This window comes from Nomascus leucogenys, chromosome 22a, assembly GCF_006542625.1.
Source record: "Nomascus leucogenys isolate Asia chromosome 22a, Asia_NLE_v1, whole genome shotgun sequence".
NCBI classification, from domain to species: domain Eukaryota; kingdom Metazoa; phylum Chordata; class Mammalia; order Primates; family Hylobatidae; genus Nomascus; species Nomascus leucogenys.
This window is the reverse complement of record NC_044402.1, coordinates 86,905,006-86,930,685: the sequence shown is the minus strand read 5'-3', so window position 1 is coordinate 86,930,685 and position 25,680 is coordinate 86,905,006. Positions and strand designations below refer to the sequence as shown.

Below are 25,680 nucleotides of genomic sequence, written 5' to 3'. Positions count from 1 at the left end.
CCTAAAATCTTTCAGCATCCTTTTGTTTATATGGCCCTACTTTATATACAGGTTAAAAAAAAAAAAGCCCCCAAACTTAAGGTCGAAAGCAAGGGTGTCCAATCTTTTGACTTCCCTGGGCCACATTGGAAGAATTGTCTTGGGCCACACATAAAATATACTAACACTAGCGATAGCTGAGATTAAAAAAAAAAATTGCAAAAAAAAATCTCATGTTTTAATTAAGTTTACGAATTTGTGTTGGGCCACATTCAAAGCCATTCTGGGCGGTATGTGGCACATGGGCCTCAGGTTGGAAAAGCTTGGTCTAAAGTAAATGGATTCTTTTATTTACAAGATAAATTCTTAGAAAATGTTTTAGATGACTTCAAAATAGAAAAAAGGTTTAAGCTCTTCAGACTATTCTGAAAATGTTTCATTATTAAATAATGCAGTAAGTACCATTTAAATTTTTCACAAAAAAATGGAACAAATCTTTCATGAACATAAACTTTAAAACTCGCTTTTTAAAAAATATATAAAGTATATATATGAAGTATTTAAGTACACTTTCATTGTAGCTGGAAATAAACTTGGCTCCTGATGTTCTATATTTAAAAACTGTCAGTCATACAGTACTAGTACTAAACAACTAGGAAGTCAATTTCTTTATCAGCTTTGATGTTATCATTTGACAAGATTTGCAATCATGAATTCCTTAGGCTTTACAACTTAGAAGTACGTTAGTGATCGTCTTTTTTTTTTTTTTTTTTTTGAGACAGAGTCTTGCTCTGTCGCCCAGGCTGGAGTGCAGTGGCATGATCTTGGCTCACTGCAACCTCTGCCTCCTGGGTTCAGGCGATTCCCTTGCCTCAGCCTCTTGAGTAGCTGGGATTACTGGCATGCACCACCATGCCTGGATAATTTTTGTATTTTTAGTAGAGATGGGGTTTCGCCATGTTGGCCAGGCTGGTCTTGAACTCCTGACCTCAAGTGATCCACCTGCCTTGGCCTCCCAAAGTGCCGGGATTACAGGTGTGAGCCACCATGCCCGGCCAGATCATTGAGTCTTAACCTTAATATGCAAATAAAGAAACTAAGATTCAGAGATTTAAAAATCATATAATTTATCTGAGGCAGAAATGAGATTAGGGCCCAGCTCACCTGACATTTTAGTGTTGTTATTTTAGTTGCTTTAAAATCCATTTATATTCGCAAATAACAAAAGCAGCATATTATTTGAAAATACACAAGATAACAATAAAAAAGGCGTATTAGTACTAAATATGTCATTAGCAAATTGTGTCCATTTTAAATATATTATCACCCTAATTTTTCAGGGGCTCTTAGTGCCAAAGACCCTCAGCCCAAAGTTTTCTGGTGAATTTGTTTATATTTACATTAGTATGTGCTATTTTAACACCATGGATCTCAACAACAATTCTTAAGCATTACTTGATTCAACTGCAGGTGATATTTAATTTGGTTGATGTTGTATCAATTCAGAAGTTACTCTTTTATATAACATCTCCTATAGTCTCTTTTTGGAAGCTTAGTATTTGTGTTATTAAACTCACTGTAGTACTGTCAAGTACTCTGGATGCTTCTGTAGTAAATATTAAGAAAACATGCCTTATGTGATACTATAACAGGTATTTAAAATCCTCAAGCTAGAAATGTTAAATTTTTCATAGAAAAACTTAAAAAAAGGCCCATATTTGGATTTTAATGTATGATGGTCTTTATTTACAACTTTATTGGCAAAAAAGAAAAGGGAAAACTTTTAAACAATTTAACACAGGGCATTGTAGCTGATCCTGTCAGATAAAAGAAGTTCCATTTTAAATGTCCATCTAATTGTCCAAAGATATACAATACTGAATCTGCATACGCAGTTTCCTTTATGAAGTACAGTGCTCATGTTTTAGGCAGTCTTCTAAACATACAAATACAAAGGAAATTAAATCACTCATTAAAAACTGTGTCAAATGAAGGGTATTTTAAATGTAAGTTTGTTGTTTCTGGTAATAGCACATGCCCAAATGAAAACCAAAAGATGGAAAGGCAGATACACTTCTTACTTGGGTGGACAGTTACAACAATCAATCATTTTCTGCAATGACCATTATATTTTCAATTTATCATGAACTACTCTGAACTTACTATGAGATGTAGCCAAAGTCAGAAGAGAAGACGCAGGGACAATATTCCTTTTTTGCAGGAGGTTAACTCCTCCAGAATCAGCATAGGAAATAAACATCCTGTTGATTCTAGCTGGAAAGAAATTAATGTAGTCAATTTCAACTCATGCTGAGCTGACTTAATTTTTTCAGCAAGGTGTTTGATGTCATTCTTCTAAATCAAGTGTATTTAATTCTTCTTCTAGTTCATCCAAATCCTCTCCAGTGAAAAGATTTTCATCAACAGGAACAGCATCAATGGCTCTATTTTCCGGTCCCTCCCTCTCGTTGTCCTCTTCCAAGTCACTTCTTTCACCATTTTCAGCCCTACCTCCAGAAGCTTCACTTAATTTGTTTTCTAAAAATAAAAACTGGAATCAGTAAGGCGTCGAAGCAGAAAACACCATTCCGCATTAGCAATAGACAACACAGACTGATACTATACTTCCTCTTTTCCTTTTCTCCAGGAAAGCCATTTCCCTAGAATTACTCCAGCAAGAACTGATCATTCTTTTCTGAGCTTATTTGTGCTAATTATCTATACCTACTATAAAATACTGTTTTTCACTGTAGACATCTGACTGCTTAATGGTTTATACACTTGAGGGCAGGATCAATCTTCTACACCTCTGCGTTCCCTACATGACCTAGCAAATAGATTTTAAATAGTCAATTTCCATATAATATTTTATTTGAATAAATGGTTATGAAAACCAAAAAAATGTTTGTAATATAAGCAGCTACTTGGCTTTTGGTTTTACAAATAGTATTTAAATCATGCTGTTGTAATGCTGTGATTATGACAGCAGAAAATCTTCATCATGTAATCAAATTGTTAAAAAAAAACCAACATAGTGCTATACAGCTACTTTTCCTTATAGGTTATAAATAACTGAGAGAAAAAAAATGCTGCCTTGTTCAGTGCCATTGACATTTACACAGACATTTTTTAACAGCCTAATTTAGATTTTAGTTATTTCAAACATCTCTGATGACAAAGTCTTGGGAATTTTATAATCTCTGAATTACTTGCAGTTGTGCCTATTGTCACCAAAGCCCCTACTTCTACAAAGAGCAAGTCAATCTGAATACTGGCAAGATAGTGGTTTGCTAACACTCTCAGATCTTGGGAAGGCAAGCTGGTTTTTCAAGTTACAGCTTGCATGCTTTTATTGTAAAAATAAGGTTCAGCCTTTTCTGTCTCAGCTTTTGCCTTAATGGGCATTTCTTCTGCCGTTTTCTCCCAGAGCAAGCATGCCAAACTTTTACCCCTTTCTTCAAGTACCTAACTCAAGGCACAATTAGACATAAATTATACCAACAATCCTAGACAGCCTTCCCTCTATTCTCATACCTAACTCATTATTTATACTTTCATGTCTTGCTTCTATAACTAATCTTTTATCATCAACTTTTCCTCCTTACCAGATCCTCTTCCTCTGAGCTACAGATACATTTAGGTTTTCCATATCCTAAAAAGCCCTTCCCATGACCATGTCTTCCCTCTAAACATTAAGAGAGAGAGGATTGTATTCATTTTTCTTCTCATTGTTATCATTGCAGTCTCAGTGAAACTGGCACCCTATTCCTATAACCAGTTACAACTAGTAACTTATTTATATTCTTTTTCATCCTACTTGCTTCTTCGGAAACTTGTTTCTTAATTTTTCTCTGACCTTCTCAATGTCTTTCCTAAGCATTTCTTCTTTTACCTACCCCAAAACACTGATGTTTTGCAGGGTGTTCATGTCTATACAATATCCTAGACAGTGCACTTTTGATAATCAAAAAATCTCAAACTCATGAGGTCCCAAAGTGAACTCATTGACTTTAACTCCAAGCTCATTTTTGTCTCCTTCTAGTTTCCATTAATGATTTTAATATACACCCAGCTGCTCATGTCTACAGCCTTTCACTATTTATTACTGCTTTTACTTATGGTCAAACCACACATTTATGTTACCAATCTGGTACCTGCACACATCTAAGTTTGCCAAGCCTAGTATAACCCCCTTTAGATAACTTCCTAGTTCTTAAAATCAGGCAAAAGTTAGCATACTTACCATCTTTATCTGAAGTATATGTGCTGAATCTTTCAAGACTGGCTACAGTAATACCTGTTTCATCTACATCTCTTGGGATGTACAGGCTTAAATCTATGTCATTTACACTCACTGAATCATCAACCTTCAACAACATATAGAAAAGAAAGTTGTTACAAATAAGAACAGTTTTCTTTTACTCCTGACTTTTATCTTAATGAGCTAAAATTATCACTGATCCAAGTGAAAACAAAAGACCAATTACTGGCCAGGTGTGGAGGCTCACACCTGTAATCCCAACACTTTGGGAGGTCGAGGTGGAGGATCACCTGGGCTTAGGAGTTTGTGATCAGCCTGAGCAACAAAGCCAGACCTTGTCTCTATAAAAAACAAAAACAAAAGATCTTTGTCAAAATTAATTTTTCTAAACTTCTTTTAAAAAGAATAGCAAGGTGGTATATGAAACTTCTTCCTCTGCCGTCACATTTTTATATGTAGAGTACGATTTTTTTCTTTCAACCCAGAGGCCAGAATTTTGTAAGTACACAAAAAATGAACAGTAAGTTATCTGTTACTAAATCTGTCAACAACCAAATGACTGTGCTATTGTCTCATGCTCCCTACATTGCAGTTTTAAATTAGTGCGCTTGTCCCATAACTTTAAGCATAAAATATTAAACAAAAAATAACTTTTTCTTTTAGAGGGAGGACAAAACATACTTTTTACAGGTAATACAGATAGCAGTCAACCACATACTAGGCACTGTCCTAAGCTGTATAAAGAACTACTAACTCATGAACTCATTTAATTCTCACAAACTCTCTATGATGTAGAGATAATCATTACGTCCACATTAGATGAGGGTGGAGGCCTAGATTAATTTCCCATGGTTGGAGTAAGGATTTGAACCCAGGCACTGTGGCCCTGATGTTGGTGGCTCTTAACCATGTTGCGGTATTTTCTATTGTTTCTTTCAATTAATATAAGGAGATGAGGCACAAAGCTTCCTCTTACCTCATCACCACCTGTTCCCTGGGTGTAGCGGGTATCATCTGCTTCCTCATCATCATCATTGACCAGTTCAGGACGAAATTCAAACACTTCACGACCACTGATCTATTCAGACACGCAAATATATCAACTCAGGACAAAAATCTAAACATTCCTTGTCACTGATGAAATAGGGACAAAATCTTGCATGACACAGAAATTGAAAATGGAAGAATAAAGAATCAGTTTGGGTGAGTCTGAGACATACCACTAGTGCTTTCCCTGCTTTAAAGTCAGCTTTTCTTCTTTCCATATCTTGTTCAAGTTTATCAATCTTTTCTTGTCTTTTCCTTTTCTTCCAGGCAAGAAAAGATTCTAGAGTGATTTTGGTAACATTTGGACCTAGGGCAGAACGCTGCAATGATAAAGAGTTAATTTTTTTTCCACAGAAGTCACCTCAAATAGTGCTTAGTAGCAGTTTTCTCTTAATGTGATTAATTCCTTGCCCATGACTATCCTGAAGATATTACATTTAAATAACCAAAATAAGTATTTTTTTACTTTACATGGCAATGAGCAAAATGAGTATCCAGAGATACAAACACTAAAAATATATTATTCTGAGCTAGATTTCTTCTCAACATTGAAGACGAGTAACTTGTCATAAGAAATTGTTTTAACATGAATCAATTGCTGAAAATAATAAATATATTACAAAAAGCACCATAACAATATCCAAGTTTCATTTGTGTTCCTGAGGAGAAATAAAACCAAACAAACAAACAAACAAACACCTGCTCCTCAGGGCCAATAATCAAATAATAAATATATAGAACAAAACATTTGCTGAACACTTGCCAGGTATTAAATGCTTTATACACGCTAATGCACTGATCCCCACAAATAAGTGAACAAAGGGTAATGGGGAATTTACCAAAGATGAATAGCTAACAAGTGTCAGAACCAGTATACAAACCATCTCAAATATACCTGACTCTGAAGTCTACATTTTCTATTATAGTATGTTAAAACCTGAGTGAGACAGTAAATAATAAGGCAAAATGGATATAGTTCTTGATATGCAACCCTAAATCTAATGTTTCTAATAATCTTAAAATTTTCATAGAATAAAACTGTGTTTTTGTATGGAGCCAAAAACAAGTAGCTGAATATCTTCTTCAGACTCATTCCCTTCTATAAGCAGAGTGAGTGTTTGGAGTCCAGAGCTGATAAAACATATAATTTAAAAACTAGAGTGTTGTCTTCTTCCATACGTATGCTAATAACTAATACACTAGTGAAAAAAGATATCAGGGCGAAAAATCTAAAACTACAAAAATTCAATCAATCTGAGAACTAAGCATTTTTAGTAACTCAATCTTACAGAACCAATTTGATAAGCCAGTAGCTAGTACTTAAAAAACTGTTTCACAATCCTAAAATTAATGTCATGATGGGCTGTTTATGGCTAGGTTAACATTTTACACACATATGAATAATTAAAGTAGGGCAACTTTGGGAATAGATCACAATATTTTTTTTTCCTTTCATAAAAGGCTATTGCCCCCAAGTGGTAAGTATTAGAATTTCACAATAAATACTGCTTTCAGTTTTTATGGTTGGAAAAGGGTATCAGTTACCTCTCTCTCAATTAGATCTTCTAATGAAATTTCATCTTCTTTCTCTTCTTTCTTTTTATCTTTTTTCAACACAAATCCAGGAGGAAGTGCATGACGATACATGCAAATATCACCCCCTCCAGGGCATACCCAAAACCAGCCATACTTGTTGTTTTCAATAGCTTCAAGGAAATGCTTGCACACCTATAGAGACAATATTATTCACAAGCGGTGGCTCAGTGTAGGCCATTTCCAAGGTAAATGCCTAAGTATATGGAACAAGTATATACACAAGTACATTCTATTACATAAGTACATTCTATTCATTTCTGCACATAAGAGTGCTCTGTCTAGCCTCTATTCTGTGCAGAAATGCAACAGAAGTTTATCTTAAAATACTTAAAACAATGGCAAATTCCCTTAAAGGGGAATCTGTACAAAGCTTCCATTTGTTCTAAATTCTAAATCATACAAAAATGACTTACTTGTTTCAGTTACCCTTTGTAAATATATGCCCCCAAATCAGAATATACAATTAGCTATAAAAAATAAAATCAGGCCAAGCGTTGTGGCTTACACCTGTAATCCCAGCACTTTGGGAGGCTGAGGCGGGCGGATCACCTGCTGAGGTCAGGAGTTCAAGAACAGCCTGGCTAACATGGTGAAACTCCACTTCTACTAAAAATACAAAAAATTAGCTGACCGTGGTGGCACATGCCTGTAACCCCAGCTACTTGGGAGGCTGAAGCAGGAGAATCTCTTGAATCCGGGAAGCAGAGGTTGCAGTGAGCTAAGATTGCACCTTTGCACTCCAGCTTGGGCAACAAGAGCAAAACTCCGCCTCAAAAATAAAATAAATAGAATAAATGATTTTCTTTGGTTTGATCTTTCCTAAATAAAAACGAATCACAAGCAGTATACAGGAGCAAGGTACAAAAGGAACACGAAAGAGAGTGACCCTTCACAACATGGATAGAAGATACAATTGTATTTAAGCCTCAAGTATTAAGCTTTGCAAGTAAGAGAAAATTAACAAACAGTATCCGCCCCCAACAACAAACATAACAGATATGTATGAATGTAGTATTTAGAATTATTCTAGCACAGCAAGACTTTTCACTGTAACTGCGCAAAGTCTGAGACATAAATAACCAATTTTTAAAGGTACATTTCCTGGAATTAGAGCCACTACCTACCAAAAATTCATTTTGGAATTCATATGTAGAAATATTTTAAACCTTAAAATTAATCTATCCCTATTAAAACTAAATACATTATTAAGTGGGTTAGTTTAACAGGCCTCTTTCCACTCTACGCAAAAAAATAGGGATTTTTATTTGGATATGTAATTTTGTTTATCCATATTTGAGAAAGTTCACCTCAGAAAATGGCATTTAAAGGACTTCAGTAACATAGTTTTATTCTTGTTCAGCTATTTCTGAACAAGAATCTATAAAATCTAACTTGTAAATTCCAAAAATAAAGCTTCATGTACCTTATCTTGATGAAATCAAATTTTCCAGGAACTTACAGAATAATCTAACAGAAAATAGTAGCAAATACCTTGCCACATAATTCTCCCTAATGATAAATATCACAGCAACTCAATTCAAGAAAAGGACATACTATTTGAGTTTTTGGTTTTTTCTTTTCCGCCTCACCGTGCTTCTTGTTCACTACTTCTTCCAGCTTTTTCTCATCCCAATTATCCATAGTATCTAAATAAAGAAATGAAGATTTAAATACTGTAATTTTATCTACTACTTCCACAACACATATCTCCTTAGACACTATTGCTGTTATAAGACTCATGGCTTAAAATATTTTTCTTTTTCTTTTTGTTGAGACAGGGTCTCACTGTTGCTCAGGATGGAGTGTGATGGCATGATCATGGCCTACTGAAGCCCTAACCTCCCTCAATCAGCCTTGATTGACTGAGCTCGATCAATTCCTCCTGTCTCAGCCTCCCAAGTGGCTGGGTCTACAGGTATGCAACACAATGCCTGGCTAATTTTTCTATTTTTTTGTAGAGATGGGGTCTCATTATGTTGCCTGTGCTGGTCTTGAACTCCTGGGCTCAAGTGATTCTTCCTGCCTTGGCCTCCCAAAGTGCTGGGATTACAGGCATGAGCCACTGCTCCTGGCCTCACGGTTTTCTTAAAACACCAAAGGCAGAAATAAATAGCTTTAAGATTATTCACCAAGGCCGGAGCAGTGGCTCACGCCTGTAATCCCAGCACTTTGAGAGGCCAGCGTGGGTGGATCACGAAGTCAGGAGATCAAGACCATCCTGGCCAACATGGTGAAACCCCATTTCTACTAAAAATACAAAAATGAGCTGGGCATGGCAGCGTGGCCCTGTAGACCCAGCTACTCGGGAGGCTGAGGCAGGAGAATTGCTTGAACCTGGGAGAAGGAGGCTGCAGTGAGCTGAGATCGTGCCATTGCACTCCAGTCTGGGCAACAGAGCCAAGACTCAGTCTCAAAAAAAAAAAAAGAAAATTATTCACCAAAGCTTCCTAAGTACTTTGGACAAATGAGCAGGTAGTACTGAAGGAAAGGGTGACAGACAAATCCAAAATAAATCACTGTTTTTTAAAGTATCTTCATTTACTTAAAGGGCATATTATGGTAATTTTCAGATTTTATAAAAAATAATAAACCCAATTAATTATTCTTTATAAATAGTCTATTAAGATTGAAATGTTCAATTTAATAAATATCTTAGTAGCAAACCGAAAGTATTAAACATTTATTTTTAAGAGAATGTTTTTAAAAAAATTACCTTTTTCAAGTTCTTCATCTCTTGCATCAATGTAAACACTTCGCTTTTCACATTTTCTCTCCAGAGTCAAGTCATGGGAGAACTTACACTTATCTCCTTTAGTACACTGTCCTTGCTTGAAGAATGCACATACCACAGACTTGGGATCTGCACCTACGTCAAATGGCATATGGTATTTGTATTATAATCTGCCAGGCTGTAAAGTATAGATTCTACCTGAAATATGATTAATTTTGGTTAACTTATTTTCCATTCACTGATGTGAGAGGAAAACGGCACTTATGGGTGATTAGCAAGACATTTCTTTAAAGTTGTTTTTGTAGCATTTTGTGTCTACTTTTGTTTTATTCTGACTATGAAAGGTGGCAGAGAGTGGGAAACCAAACAAGAACATAGGATATTCCACAGGCTTTGTCTAGTTGATGTCAACAGGGCAAGAGGCAAAAAGGAGGCCAGGCATGGTGGCTCACGCCTGTAATTCCAGCACTCTGGGAGACTGAGGCAGACAGATCACGACGTCAGGAGATCGAGACCATCCTGGCCAACATGATGAAACCCCGTCTCTACTAAAAATACAAAAACTAGCTGGGCGTGGTAGTGCGTGCCTGTAATCCCAGCTACTCGGGAGGCTGAGGCAGGAGAATGGCTTGAACCAGACAGTTGGAGGTTGCAGTGAGCTGAGATGGTACCACTGCACTCCAGCCTGGTGACAGAGCTACACTCCATCTCAAAAAAAGAAAAAAAAAAAAAAAAAAAAAAAAAAAAAAAAGAGGCAAAAAAGAAATGAACATACATGACAGAATAGTGCCAAAAACTTGGGACGTACAGTTTATTCAACTATGGCTTTGCTTACCTACTACCAAAGACTGAATGTTATAAATCAATTAGCAGTCTGTTAAATTACTAATTTTGCCTTAAGTGTGGGGTGCATGGCTGCAGTTTAGCTGTACTATGACACAGATGTGAACATACACAGAGGAACCATAAGCAACCCACTGACATAGGTAATTTTGATGAAGGGAGTAACATTTTCATTGCAGACACAACTGTCTTATTATCAAAAGAAAATAAACATCAAAATAAATAGTTTTTAGCATAAACTACATTTCATAAAAAATCACACTTCTGAAATTTTAAGTTTACCTTTACTTATTTTTTGAGCAGCAACTACAGGTTTGAACAGCTCATTTAGCTCCTGCAATTCTTTCTTCTTGTCATCCTTCTTCAATTTCTTTTCAGCTTCACTCTGTGCTACCTATAATATTCCCAGGTTTAAAATGTAAATTTGATTGTTTACAAAATTGTTTTTACTACAAAGTTAGCTTTACCATAACAAGACACTTGCATATTTATAGTCCTTACCTTTTAACATCAGTGTTACAATGGCCTTACAGAGTCTATTCAATGTTGTGGTTAAACTATTAAACAAAATTGTAATGATGGTACCATGCCTAGTTAAAAGCAAAAGCTTACAGCAACAAGCATTTATTAAGCATTTACTACATGCCCAGCATTTTTAGCAAATAGTTTTCACCTGCAATATTCTTCTGTGAAAACAACCCACTCCCCAGAAATGTGCAGGTTCATTTTGAAGATGAGAGAAGCAAACATCCTGAAATGTACAGTCCCACATGGTAATGAATTATACCACCCCAAAAACCTATATAGTGCCCTCATGGAAAAACACTGGGTTAGGTCAATGTAGGATATTAAACAAAACAATTCAAAACAAAACATGACATATAACATAGTTCCAGGCACACGATTTACATACCTAATATGATTAGAGGATTCATCCAAACATTTATATGTCAGGTCCTATGTTAGATGACAGAGAATACAATGAAAAGACAAAGATGCTTATTTAAAGAAGCTCAGAATCTAGCAGGATGACAGACATGTCAACAACTGTAACATAGTATATAGTGCTCTGGGAACAAAGAATGCCCATATACCTGAGAAAATTAAATTGAGCCAATAGCCTTATGGATGAGTTTTTCTTGATGGGCAAGAAAAGAAATACAGAAAGAGCCAGCCAATGCAAAGTTACAGGGACTAGAGGAACAAAGTATGAGAAACATCAATAAGATGCTTAGATTGTATCAGTAGATTGAACAGAGTTCCACTCAACTGTTTAAAGTAACCCAATAACAAGTTCAGGTCACATTTTATAAAATATCAAGAGGGCAAGTTTTGTGGAGGATGGATTGGGAATCCAAGAATAAAGGCAAGAAACTGTTGCAACTGCTGTACACAATAAAACTCGAGAGCTTAAAATGAGCATTACTGGTGAGGATGGAGAAAAGGAGACAGAGCTGTTAGGACTGTGACTGAACATGAAGTATAAAGGGGGAGGAATCTAGGATTATCATGTATATGGTTAGTGCTGTTAAACAAGACAGGGAATACAGGAGGAACAGGTTTCAGGGTAAGAAGTGAAGATGAGCTTAGTTTTAGACATATAGAGTGCAAGATGCTTACAGAGCATCTGGGTGGAGCTCTTTTGAAGGCAGATGGACATGCATATTGATTCCACTGAAATCAGAGAGGGTCTGCTTTGAGATAAAGACTTTAGAAACAGCAGCTTACAGATAATAATTAAAACCTTGGGTATATGTTACTTAAGGAGAGCATAAAAAAGTGGCAAGAGTAAAGGACACTTCTTTGAAGAAAATCAATATAAAATGGGACAAAAGAACCTAAAAAGCCCAATAAAAAGACCTAGAGACATCAAAGCAGCAGGTAGAAAACCAGGACAAAATGTGTTTAAGAAAGAGGAAATTTCAAGAAAGGAATGGCCAAATGCTATAATTAGGTCAAAGACATCCCAAATCCTGAGTGTGACTCTATATGGTGGATGTGTTTAAACAGAAAAAATGTTTTGAAAGAAAAAATTTAAGTCGCTTTATTTTTAATAGAAGTATCATTTGCTCATCAGGCCCATCTCAAACATTTGTGGGGCAATGTTTGAGCAAGAATACAATGGAGGTCTACAAGCCATTTATCTAAATATTTAAAATTAGAAATCAAGTTCATGATGAATAAACTGTGGTCTGTAACCCTACTCGACAAATACACCTTATGTCCTGGAAGGACAGGTTCAAATTTAAAATGCTCAGACTCCATGGAGTTCCACACTGAAGCATGGCAGTAACACAAGAGTTAGCCCTGGGCTCTTTTTTTCTCCTCTTCCCACCCCGTTTCATTCCACTTTGGGTGTAGGGGGAGGTAAAGGTGCAGAAGGAAGGAAAGAAAGGGTATGGATGCAGGCTCTGTTCAAACCCTTAGCGTACACTGTTCTCTTGGCTACCTCAGACACATTGGTAGCACAATGGACAGAGATGGGCATGGGGGAGAGGCCTTTGTAGGCAGATAAACCAGGGTCTGACTGTTGTAGGAAGAGATGTTGCAAAATCTGGGTGTGTACATCCCCTTGGCTTCAGTGACTCCTTACCTGAGGGGAGACAGCGGTCTGGAGAAGACACATATATTACAGGGCCTAGACCAGGATACCTCCTGTCCAGCTCTAAGAGCAGCACTACTGCTCATTTCCGATGTTATATATGATGGGTAGGTACCCCATGTTCACAGATAAAAGTCCAGTTATCCACGCAAGTATCAAAAATATAATATTAAATATACTATCAAAGCTAACTACCAGCACACACATTTCATAACTTTCCCAGGTTTATGAATTCTGATATCACCACTCAAAACACTTCCCACTAGAAGAAAAAGTTGGGGAACAGGAAACAGGATTGAAAAAGGGGCTAAGTGAAGAAAGTGAGTTCTTCTTACATATTGATATCTATATTCACCAGGAAATTAACATTATTTTCTTATTTAACCACCAGAGGAATCCAGCAAATAACTGCACTTCCACAATACAGATAAAGACCAGGGTTGCTATTTAAGGATCACGTAACAAAAAAGATAGGAAGATTCACATCCAAGTCTATCTCACTGCAAGGTCTCAGCTGATCTGCCAGCCTCGGCCTTCTCTCCTACATTAGGAGATGTAGGCCTTCTCTCCTACATTACAAAAATGTGTTTCCAGAAGTTAATGAAAAGGAGATAGAAATGGTGGGAAAAATGTACTTTAAAAATAAAGATCCATGTCTATGAAATCTTTAGAAGTGAGAGGTCTAAAGAAGCTGAAAAAAAAAAGGGGCTACATTTTTTTCAAATGAGTTGCCAATGGATAAACTCATTTTAAAATTCATATGAAAGAATAAATGCCTAAGAACAACCAGGAAAAAATAGAAAAGGTATACCATTTTGGGGAAAAGACTTGCCTTGAGACTTTAATGTACAGTCAAGCACAGAATTATGACATTTAGGTCAATGATGGACCACATATGACAGTAATCCCGTAAGGTTATAATATCATATTTTTACTCTATCTTTTCTATGTTCAGATACACAAATCATTACTAATGTGTTACAACTGCCTACAGTATTCAGTACAGTAACATGTTGTATAAGTTAGAAGCCTTGGAGCAATAGGCTATACCATATAGCCTAGGTGTGTAGTAGGATGTAATATCTAGGTTTGTGTAAGTACACTCTATGATATTTGCACAGTGACTAAATCGCCTAACAACACATTTCTCAGATTGTATCCACATTAGTAAACAATGTATGACTATGACTGTAGGTCAATAGTGGCATTTCAGTGGGATAAATGATGCTGGTGTAAGCAGCTATTCATTTAAAAGAAAACAAACTTAGTCTGGGCATGGTGGCTCATGTCTGTAATCTCAGCACTTTGGGAGGCCAAGGCAGGCTGATTGTGAGGCCAGCCTGGGTGACATGGCGAAATCCCGTCTCTACAAAAAATACAAAAATTAGCTAGGTGTGGTGTCATGCACCTGTAGTCCCAGCTACTTAGGAGGATGAGGCGGGTGGATGGCTTGAACCCAGGAGGCAGAGGCCGCAGTGAGCCAAGATCACACCATTGTATTCCTGCCTGGGCAACAGAGTGAGAACTGTAAGATACATAAAATACATTCATATGACATAGACTATAAAAATAATTAGAAATGATCTAGGAAAAAAAATGCAGAATCCAGTGGCAGAGGAGACCTTTTAACCATATTTTTATAAAGCTAGCAATGTATCTAGCAATATTAAACTCTATATATACATGTAAGTTAAAAATTGGTGCATGGCAAAACATAACTGAAATATCACCAATCATCTGCAATGCAGACAAAAGGTATCTCATAAATTGACAAGAAAAAGACAACAAATAAAGCAAATAATTTCAGTAGGGAAGTCACAGAAGTGCCAACCCAGCTAGCAAGTATACAAAAGATACTCTCCAATAGCAAGGGAAACAATGTAACAAGATATCACTTTATACTTATCAGATTGGAACACATTAAAAAGAACTTTAGTATCTATTGCTCATGTACTACAAATGAAAATGTGAAGTACTACAGCCTCTATGGAAAGTGATCTGGCAAATTTATAATGTTAAAATTAGAAATCCATTTCCCTTGATCTGGAGTCTGTTACCAGCTAATTTATGTCACAGAAATAAAAGCACAAACACATGTAAGAACTCCTGTATTTCTTTTAGAGGTGGTCTTAGTGTCAGAAAGCTGGAAACAAAGTGATCACTTATGAATAGTGAAATGGATGAATATAACACACCTGTACTGTAGAACAGCATGCAATCATTGTTAGAATAAATGAGAGCCATATCAAAATGGCTTGGACAATATCCAAGAGGTACTGCTGGTAAGGAAGGCCAAGGTGCAAAAACATTTCAAGTAGGATTCTGTTTTGAAATACAATTATATAATAATACCAGACATTTTATCTGAAACAGAAGCTATATTAATATTACATTTATAAAAAGATATGGAAATTTAAATTGCTTACCTGACGTGGATTTTGTTGACCAAATTTAACTTGATGTGTGACAGCCTTGATAAACTTCTGTTGCTTTGCTCCTTTCTTATTCTTCAAACCAAAAGTTTTGTCCTACATGAGAAAGCACAGAAATATCTTAGCAATTTATGTTACCATATATATCCTCCAATGATATCTAAAAATCATTCTTGTATTTATTGCTAATTATTCTTTACTAACATAAAAACATGCAAAACACTAAACATCAAGTCAAGGCAATATATGACCTTAAATCATCACCCAGATTCTTTACAATTTAATACGTACTCACCATTATCATCATTAAACCTGTTATCCTATGAAGCTTTTTAAAATTTTACTATTATTTTATATATATATTTTTTATTATACTTTAAGTTATAGGGTACATGTGCACAACATGCAGGTTTGTTACATATGTATACATGTGCCATGTTGGTATGCTGCACCCATTAACTCATCATTTACATTAGGTATATCTCCTAATGCTATCCCTCCCACCACCCTCCCACCCCACAACAGGCCCCGGTGTGTGATGTTCCCCTTCCTGTGTCCAAGTGTTCCTTCGATTCCCACCTATGAGTGAGAACATGGGGTGTTTGGTTTTTTGTCATTGCGATAGCTTGCTGAAAATGACAGTTTCCAGCTTCTATGAAGCTTTTTCTAAAGCATGTTTTGGATATCAGTTCTATGGGATGTGCAAAGTTCTTACACTGGGATAAGAAGTCCTATAGTTAAATACATTTAGGAAAATGCTTGATTAAAAGGATTCTTCACTCTTAAGCACAAGGTATCTTACAGCCCTTATCAGAGGGAATATAATATGCAGCACCTCCAAATCTTCCTTTGTAGCAGAATCCATTTTTACTCAGAGTATCTTGAGAGGTTATACAATACTGAACACATTTTTGGGACTACTACATAAGAAGAGGAAGACACATTCAGTTCTGGACTGGTTTTTTAGTTAATAAATGTTATCCTCTCAAAAACAATTAAATTTAATAAAGAAATCAAACTACTGAAATGTATATATTCCTAGTTATTGCTAAGATGGAAATATTAAAAGTATGTAAACTAAAAGCAACATTTTCTTTAAATCTGGAATATTAATACAGTAACTTGGTAATATTCAGTATAACAGCAGCTATCACTTATGGAATGCTCATTATGTGCTAAGCACTAACGGTGATCCTTGGCTATCTACTCATATTTAGTAAGTATGCAGTATGGGGTTGGGGGGAGAAAAACATTAAAAAAAATAAGTATGCAGTACAAAAACATATAGAATCCATTGCACAAGTATGAACAAGTGTGTGTGCGGAGGGGAGCAGTGGTCTGTAGTGGGCTGGATTTTGGAATGTCCCCCAAAATTCAAGTCCACCTGACCATAAATTTGACTTTAACTGGACGTAGGTCTTCACAGATGTAATGAGTTAAGATGACATCATACTAGATTAAGGAAGGCCCTAGATCCAATACCTGGTGCCTTAATAAGGACCACACAGACACGAAGTGAAGGAAATGTGAAGACAGAGGCAGAGAGACTGGAGTGACACTGCTATATAAGCCAAAGAATGCCAAGGATTGGCCAGGTGTGGTGGCTCACGCCTGTAATCCCAGCACTTTGGAAGGCCGAGGTGGGCGGATCACGAGGTCAGGAGATCGAGACCATCCTGGCTAACACAGTGAAACCCCGTCTCTACTAAAAATACAAAAAATTAGCCGGGCGAGGTGGCGGGCACCTGTAGTCCCAGCTACTCGGGAGGCTGAGGCAGGAGAATGGCGTGAACTCTGGGGGGCGGAGCCTGCAGTGAGCCAAGATCGAGCCACTGCACTCCAGCCTGGGCGACAGCGAGACTGTCTCAAAAAAAAAAAAAAAGAATGCCAAGGATGGACAGATTGGACAGATGCCACCAGAAATGAGGAGGAAAAGGCAAGGAAGAATTCTTCCCTACAGTCTTCAGAGGGAGGGAGCATGGCCCTGCTGACATTAATTTCAGACTTCTAGCCTCCAGATCTCTGAGAGAATACATTTCTGTTGTTTTAAGTGACCCAGTTTGTAGTCATGTTACAGCAGCCCTAAGAAACTCATATAGCAGGCTTGACTAGTGAGCTTCTCCCTAAGGTGAATGTGTGACAAGCCTGACAAGAAATAACCAAATGCTAATATCTGAAATATTTTTTCTGGGTCTTTTCTGGTTCTCTGGAGAAAGATCCTCTAGCTGGGAGGGCAGTAAGTCTAACTGTAAACAGGAGAAAAGAGCAGGTAGAAGGGGTCTCAGTTTACTGTACAGACTTACTAGCCTCCATTTTCAGGCTCACATCCCACCTCCTCTGTGCTTAGTATTCCAGAAGCAGAGAGGCCTGTTCCCCACCACCTCCCACCTCCAAGAAGACCCCTCCTGTTTTTTGCAGAGGTAGTCACCTGGCTGAGTTGTAGTAGACAAGAATTATTAATTACTCCTAACACTTTTAACTTCTAGTTTTCAGCCTCTTGCCTTCTGTATTACCTAGTGCTTCCCATTGTTGAGGTTTTTTTTTTCATAATTTTGCAGAGGAAATGCACTTGCTTCTTACAGGCACACTCCTAGACAGGCACTCAGACATAACCGCTCTGCTCTAAGTCAGTTACCAACTCATCCATCCGCTGCCAATCTTCATATGCTGAGGTTCAAGATTACAGATGTCTTCTAATTTCAAAATAGAATTTGTATTTCTTTCTCAGTCTCTTGTTTATGGGTGGTTTTAGAGAGGAAGAAGAGGCAAAAACGTCTTCTCAAAGTAATCTGAGACCCTCTGAGTGGCATTTAGTATGAAACAAGTGGCCATTTTATAGCCTTTATTTTGCTATTATTTCTAAGGGAAAGGAAAAGTAATAATGAGTAGAAAGAATAATAGATACAAAATACCACCATGTGGACAAGCTAGAAAAAGAAAACAACAGTACTGAAACAATTAGTATTTAGAAACATCCAACATGACATAATGTTTACAGCAACCTCAAAATCAGTAAAAGATCTTTCAATAGTCTTAAGACAAAAAAGTACAGAGGGTTTTGCTTCTAAATGGTTATCTCTCATTGGGAAATATCTCTTTATTCATGACATCTATATCCATATACCAAAACTGTGCTTTCCTCTACTTAAATGCTTGTTTCATGATTTAACATCCCAAGATGGTATTATACAAAATTCTACATGAATTTTCTACAGCCTATGTGTATGAAAAAAGGTAGGAAGCACAAACAAGCTGGATGTTTCTGCACTGAGCCTTTTATGGATGGCTTGTTTCTATAAAGAAAGTTTAACACTCAATTCAATTTGAAGAAAGATGGTCAACATAATGTGATATATACAGATGAACACAGTGCAGCAACGAAGTATAAAATGCCATACTTTTCCTTTACAAAAAGTGAGCTCTCACGGGAGGGACAGGAGGCTCTAGAAAAAAATATGATCAGGATTAAATAGCATCTACAGGTGCTCTGCCAGAGAAAATAAACTGGGGTTCAACCCATGCTCCATCTGTAACTATAGAGAAGAAACAATGAATAAATAAGGCCAAATAGCAAAGTAGATACTGCCAGATAGACTTAGGAAAGAAAAATGTCCCCTAAGGGGACCTGGCCAGTAAGAAAAGAAAGCACTCACAATGGCAGTTTCTGGTAAAGGTGTATAAACTCCCGATCCCAGAAGAAAAAAAAAAAATCGGGTTTCATTACACTGCTCTGGCACATAAATAACCAGTTTAAAGAGAAAATAAGTGAGTTGTGTTCACCTCTAAGTTAGAGCTCAGAAATTAACATTTTTCCACAGAGAAAGGAGACACTTATTTATCTAGCATTCACTAAACATAAACATAACCCCTGAATATATACTTTATTGAATCCTCTCAACAATTCTATGATACACAGAAACTCAGAAATGATAAATTCATTTGAAGTTAAGTCATTAATAAGGGGCTGCCTGTATAGCGCAAAGATTTAGAAGCATAAACTCTGGAGCCAGACTGCCCAAATTTTAATCAGAAACAGAGCTGGGTAAATTACCCTCTTTGCCACAGTTTCTTATTTGGAAAGTGAGTCTCACTTAGGGTTGTTGTGAAAGTTAAAAGATTTACCTCAGAGATACAGTGGTGGACAGCAAGGACTCTGGAGGCAGCAAGGACTCTAGAGGCAGACTTCCTGTGTTAGAATCCCTGGCACAGTTACTTGCCAGGTTAGTAAACTTGGGCAAGTTATTTAATCTCTATGCCTGTTTTCAAAACTGTAAAAAGGGTAATAATATATATCCCACTGAGAGAATCAAAGGAGCTAGTATATTTATCACTTGTAGTTGGCTTGTCTCTCTTCTCTCCTTCTCCCCAAAACACCGAGAACCTTGTCTGGGCCAGTAAATGTTAACTATTAAGTGACAGATGATACTTGAACCTAGGTATATTTCACTCCAAGCAAATTCCTTGTTCTTTCTACAGTTTTTAATAAACTACTTCCCAGAGAAACCTCATTAAGTTATTGGGCTGGTTGGTGCGCAATAAGCTTTCTAAATATCACACTGCAGATCTGAGATACCAATAGCACCTCTTGAAAACAGAATGATTTGCAATTTGGAGAAGTTCAAAAAGGCTTCTTCCTGAGTTTAGGACAGAGCCCTACCTAAAGATCAACCTGAAATATAAGGTAGAAAAAAAGGAGGTTACAGTCAACCCCAAACCACAGTTAAAATAAAACTAGGAGAACAATGGTCCTCATTGGATTAATAAGGTCCCAAAAGTTAACATGATAGTAAAGGAACTGCGTGTTTATGTGTGTTTCAGAAGACAACTTGGGACATGAATACAGAAGAGTCTAGAAAGAAAAGGATGACTCCCTGAGGCTCCAAGAGACTTAACACTCAGTAAATTCCAGGCTTCACTTAAAACTCCCCTCCCATCCGTAAGTAATCCCATTCCTTTTACGGGCCAGCCACCACTCCTTAAATAAGACCTTTGGGAAAAGGGAAGCAGCAGAAGGGCAGGTCAACACTGAATAGTGCTCCAAGATAATGGAGTCTATCTCTTGGGACATTCCGGTAGGCGGAGGCTGTCACTGTTTTACCTCATTAGTTTTCTCCCAAATGCACTAATGTATTTTTGTTGTCCATCATGCAATATATATTATGCAACTGGTTAATCCAGCTTCAAGTAATCAACATTTGATTTTGGCTATTGGTAGCTGCTCTACACTGGCAACCAATTTCTCTTGCTCCATCCTTCACAACACCTAGATCCTGTCTCTATAGGTCCCTATTACTATTTCCTTGCTGATACAAGTTCTTAGCTGGGTATCTTTTATTTGCTTGCCCTAAGCCCAAGATTATTTCCCTCTTTCCATATTCAAACTTTCTATTGCTCAATACCGACTCCATTTGTCACTAAATTTTAGTTGTAAGAAAGCAAATGGTATACGCCATTTCGGACTAATGTGTTAATTTCTAACAGAACCATAATCCTGTTTGACATATTCATTTTGGAAAGTATTAATACAAATCAATTCATAAAGTTCTGGGGCATCTGAAGAGGCAAATAAAAAAATGGAGGGAATATTGAAAAATGGGCAGGAACTAAGCACTGCAGAGACTGTGCAGATCAGTCTGATGTCCCCTAGTTTTTATTTATAATACGCTATCAAAATAGGCAAAAAATAGCTGCCATTTACTGAATATATACACCATATGGCAGGCACTTTACGTGTATTATCTCATTTAACTCACAGGAACTAGCTGCATTTCGCAGATGAGAATTGTGTTCCAGCTAGATTTTGTAACTTGTCTAAAACTATAGAGCTAGTAATTTGAAACATGGGACTCAAACCCAGGTCTCTGACTCCAAAGCTAGTGCTCCTTTCATTAAATTATGCTATCTGATGTCTTTTTTACTTCCTTAGAGTTCCCAAAACCTGCATGTTGATTTTTCCACAGTGAGGGTCCATAGAGGGGGCAGCAGAACAGGTACAGAAGAGGAAGGAGGTCGGTAGGGCAACCATTATTTTCAAGTCTATTGAAAAGTGCTGCTTAAAAATACATGTTTTAGTTAACTATTAATTTTGAGCAATTTAGAATTTCAGGTCATACAGCTATAAAACCTCCCAAAGTTAACCAGATTCTGAAATAAGTATCAGTCTTTATATGTCAAAACAGACTATAAAAAAGTAGTATTTCCCCCTCCAAAATTATAACAGTTACAGAGATCAATTATCTTCCTGGAATAGTCACTGAGACGTGCTAGGCTTTTAGGGAAGTTTAAAAAAAAAGTTGCCTATATAATGAAGCAGACTATATCATTTCCTAACCAGGCTGAATAACAGAATAGTCTCTATAAATCGAATTTCACAAATGCTGTAACTTAACACAATTCAAAATATTGTTGTACCTCTCCAATAGTAGCAAATATCAATGTTGCACATGAGTCTGACAAACTTTATTGCAGTATTTTTTGAAAAAGCTCATCAGGTCCCTGGACTGGAACATAAAAGAACATCTAGATTACAAGATGTCAGGCTAGGAGGACCTTCTCAAAGGCAAGGAAACAAACTACGATCACTGAGAAACAAATGGAAGATATGAACATCTTGTTCACTAAGATCCCATACCCAAATCTCAGTCTTCAGAAAGAAATGGCCTCAAAGACATACATCCAACGGTACTGCAGGTTAGGTTAAAGAATGATAGCACAAAACACAAGAAAGCAAAATGCAAGCATATTCAGCAAAAGCAAGAAGCTCAACAACTGCAACTACCTGAGGGTGTAGTCAAGACCAGTCCTTCCCAGAGAAATATAGACATACCACCCAGATCCCCTAATGATGCCTACCTATCCTGTAGCTCTAATGTATACAGATGATTGGACACTCTCATGCCAACTCAGCGTATGCCCCAAGGTTAAGGTCCCTACAGATGACTCTATTAGCCACAAAATAATCCATTCTGGCTGCCGAGATTTTAACAAACACTGCCTCTAACCCAATTTGGTATCCTAAGTTTGTTTTTCAAGCGTCAATTATAATGTCTTTTGGCTCCAAGTAGAGAGAGACACTAAACACAAAAGGTGACATATTGTAATGATTCCCATACAAGAGAATACTTTTCAGTAATAAGGAACATACTAGAAACATACACAGCATGGATGGATCTCAAAAACACTGCGTGGTGTGAAAGCAAAAAGAAGGACACAAAGGCTACCTACTGTATAATTTATATGAATTCCTAGAGTGGTAAAAACTAATCTATCCTGTCAAAAAAATTAGTGGCTGCACGTGTGGAAAGAATTAAATAGAGGCACAACACAAATTTAGTGGGGTGACAGAAATGTTTCAAGTCTTAATTAGGGTGGCAGCTACCTGGGTGAATAAATTCCTCAAAACACACAGAACTATACATCTAGAACCTGTACATTTTATTTTACATAAGTCATACCTCAACAAAAATAAATTTAAAAAATCATATATATTAAACGTGGAAAACACAAAATCAGGCTTAATTTCACCACTTTGTTGTTCTTAATATTTTTAGTTAAAAAGTGCAGTTGTCTTATTTTGCATTTTTCTTTGGAGATACCTTCATTATTGAAACTAAAATTGCTTTCTCTTTACCTAAAAAATAATTTTGTCACGAGATGACTAGAATCATAACATATGCATCATTTTAAAAGTTGATGGATACTATAAACAACTTTCACACATAATTCCTTATAAGAATACTAGTCCTACCAATTAAAAATAAAACAATTAGATATAGAGAAAGCTCTACAATGCATGAAGGATAATTTAAATTGTCTAAATTATTACATAACATTTAATTTCAATGGGAGTTTTACTTCGTACCATGGTCTAATCTCAAGGAAAACGACATCCCTAAAATGTCCTTGGTTTTCATAAAAGTGAATGCCATCCGATCAGCAATCCCTGAAATTTACCTGAGTGCCACGAATCCAGATTGTTCAAATAAGGTAATAGAAAACACAGATGTGAAGGTAATATTTTAAGTGTCTGGCTATAGTACTTCATAACAGTTTTAAACTGTACAAATTAGCAATAAGAATACCAGTTCTGCTTCAAAGCTGGAACCTGGCCAAAGATACCAAAATTCTTAAGCATTTTCTTAAATCCAATGAGCAGACTTTACACCTTATGCGGTAAAATGGTCATGGCTTTTTCTAATTATATCCAAAGTACAAGAGGTCCTATTTAATTATGAGGAGGGTTAACAGCAGAAATCGAGGGAAGAAACACCTCGTTGGGGTCTGTATGGTATGTTTATGTAATGTCAAATATGGTTCATCTTTTAAGGAAACTCAATTCAGTTGTTGGAAAACAAGTGCACAACATGTAAGAACGTCAATAGCGTTCCTTGGCCATTAAAGGGCTACAGGCTCAATGTGTTAAACGAATATATACACACACACATATATACACATATACACACACAGATGCATACATATATACACACACACACACATATATATCTCAAACTGGGTTACGGGACTTCACACAATTAGTGACACTGAAACCTAATCTATTTTAAGGCGTTGTTCTATTTAATCCACTTCAGAATGTAAGTATCAAGCTCTGCGTTCAAGACCCTGGGTTGTGATGGAAAGTCCTTCCATTCTTTATCGGACTTTAAACAGTTCAGAGGTGGATCGAAAAAGCCACCAAGTCGTAATTTGTTGGCTCGAAAGAACTAACAGTACCACCCCTGGGTGACGGGTAAAGAAATAAGGAACACAAAGACTCGTCATGAGTCGGTCTTCCAGAAAGACGCTGGCCCGAGACCGTTCAGCGTATTTCTTCACACATAACCCTGGAAAATCTCCTCAATTCTGAGAGGACTAGCGAAGGATAAAACCCTGTGCCAGTCCCCGAGGGGTCATTTCGCACTCGGGTGCATGGGTGGGTGAACACGGGCGTGTGGGCGGAGAGGCAAAGCCCAGGTGCGGGGGCGCCAGCAGCGTCACTATAGTAATGAGAGACAGCTATCGTCATCAGGGGCTGGAGAAGGGGCAGTGGGCCACACAGGCCTAAGGGAGGAACACGTGGCCCGAGGAAGCAAGCCGGCTCCCAGGGAAGCTCGGAGCGGGGAAGTGGCTTTCCGGAGGGCTCGCGGCGTGAGTGGGGGAGGGGTGGGTACTCACTTCGATAATCTTCTCCTTCTTTTTTTGCTCCGCCTTTTTGCTGCCCCCGGCCTGAGCCTGTTTCTTGGGGGGCATTGCGGGGACAGATGACACCGGCCAGACTTAAGCGCAGCTGAATACCGTCAGGGGTTCTGGCCCTGCGGCAGGACGAGGATGAGGACCGGGGCCTCACTCGCCGCACCGCACGGAAAGCGAGTCGCTCATTCGCCCCGCAAACGCGGCCTTTGCGACAGGTCGATGTCGCAGAGCATAGTGGGTAGCGAGGAGCGGCTCCCGGAAGCGGAACTGCGCGTGCGCTCCCATGCGTCAGACTAGGAGGGGGCAGGGACGGGACGTGGGAAAATGACTACGCGTCACCCGTGATGTCGCGCATCCCATAGGCCCTTTCCAGATGGCAGAAGGCTTGAGGATGAATCTGGGCGAGCTGTCTGAGTCCATGCGTTTGTACTTCCTCTCAGTCCACTGTCGCTTACGATGGGGCGACTCTTGTCCATCGTCGCCTCACCTGGAAACTTTTCCCGCCGGCCCAGTTAATGGTCCCCTGTACCATCCCCATCCTGAGTGACTACTAAGCAGCCGCAGCGACTCGGGGTTGCTCCGTGACCACGTTTCTCAGTTACCTTCTTGTTCCTTGGAGAGACAGAGCTGAATGGCCCGTGAGTGCAGCGTGCTTCTGTTTCCTGCGAAGGATTATTAAAAAAAATGGAAAAAGTTAACTTTCATTTGAAGGGTCCCTTTCATTTGAAGAGCATCTGAGATGGCGTCCCAGATAAGGAGGCACTTGAACTCCTTAGAAGTACTGTATTAAGTTATTTTGAGACTTTAGGAGAGTGCCTAGGTGATTCCTAAAAATTCCTTTATAACGTGAAAGTAACCAAACTTAGTTTGAACTTAGTTTAAGTGCTTGGTAGCTCCAGAAATTCCTTGGCACATTACACACACTGTTTCATTTAGTTATCACAACGACACTTACTTGGGAATTGTTACTGTTTTCCTTTTATAGATGAAGCAGAGAAAG

General features: G+C 37.7%; 1 protein-coding gene across 1 annotated transcript; it reads right to left on the bottom strand.

Annotated features, from left to right (window-relative positions):
• Positions 1-1,696: 1,696 nt before the first annotated feature.
• ZC3H15 (zinc finger CCCH-type containing 15) lies at positions 1,697-24,970 on the bottom strand. The gene is made up of 10 exons (XM_003253827.4): positions 24,663-24,970; positions 15,486-15,587; positions 10,740-10,851; positions 9,597-9,749; positions 8,438-8,529; positions 6,833-7,015; positions 5,461-5,607; positions 5,217-5,318; positions 4,223-4,346; positions 1,697-2,517 (listed from the first exon to the last, which is right to left on the bottom strand). Exons 1-10 carry the CDS (start codon positions 24,735-24,737, stop codon positions 2,327-2,329), a joined length of 1,281 nt encoding a protein of 426 aa, XP_003253875.1. The 5' UTR covers positions 24,738-24,970; the 3' UTR covers positions 1,697-2,326.
• Positions 24,971-25,680: the final 710 nt, after the last annotated feature.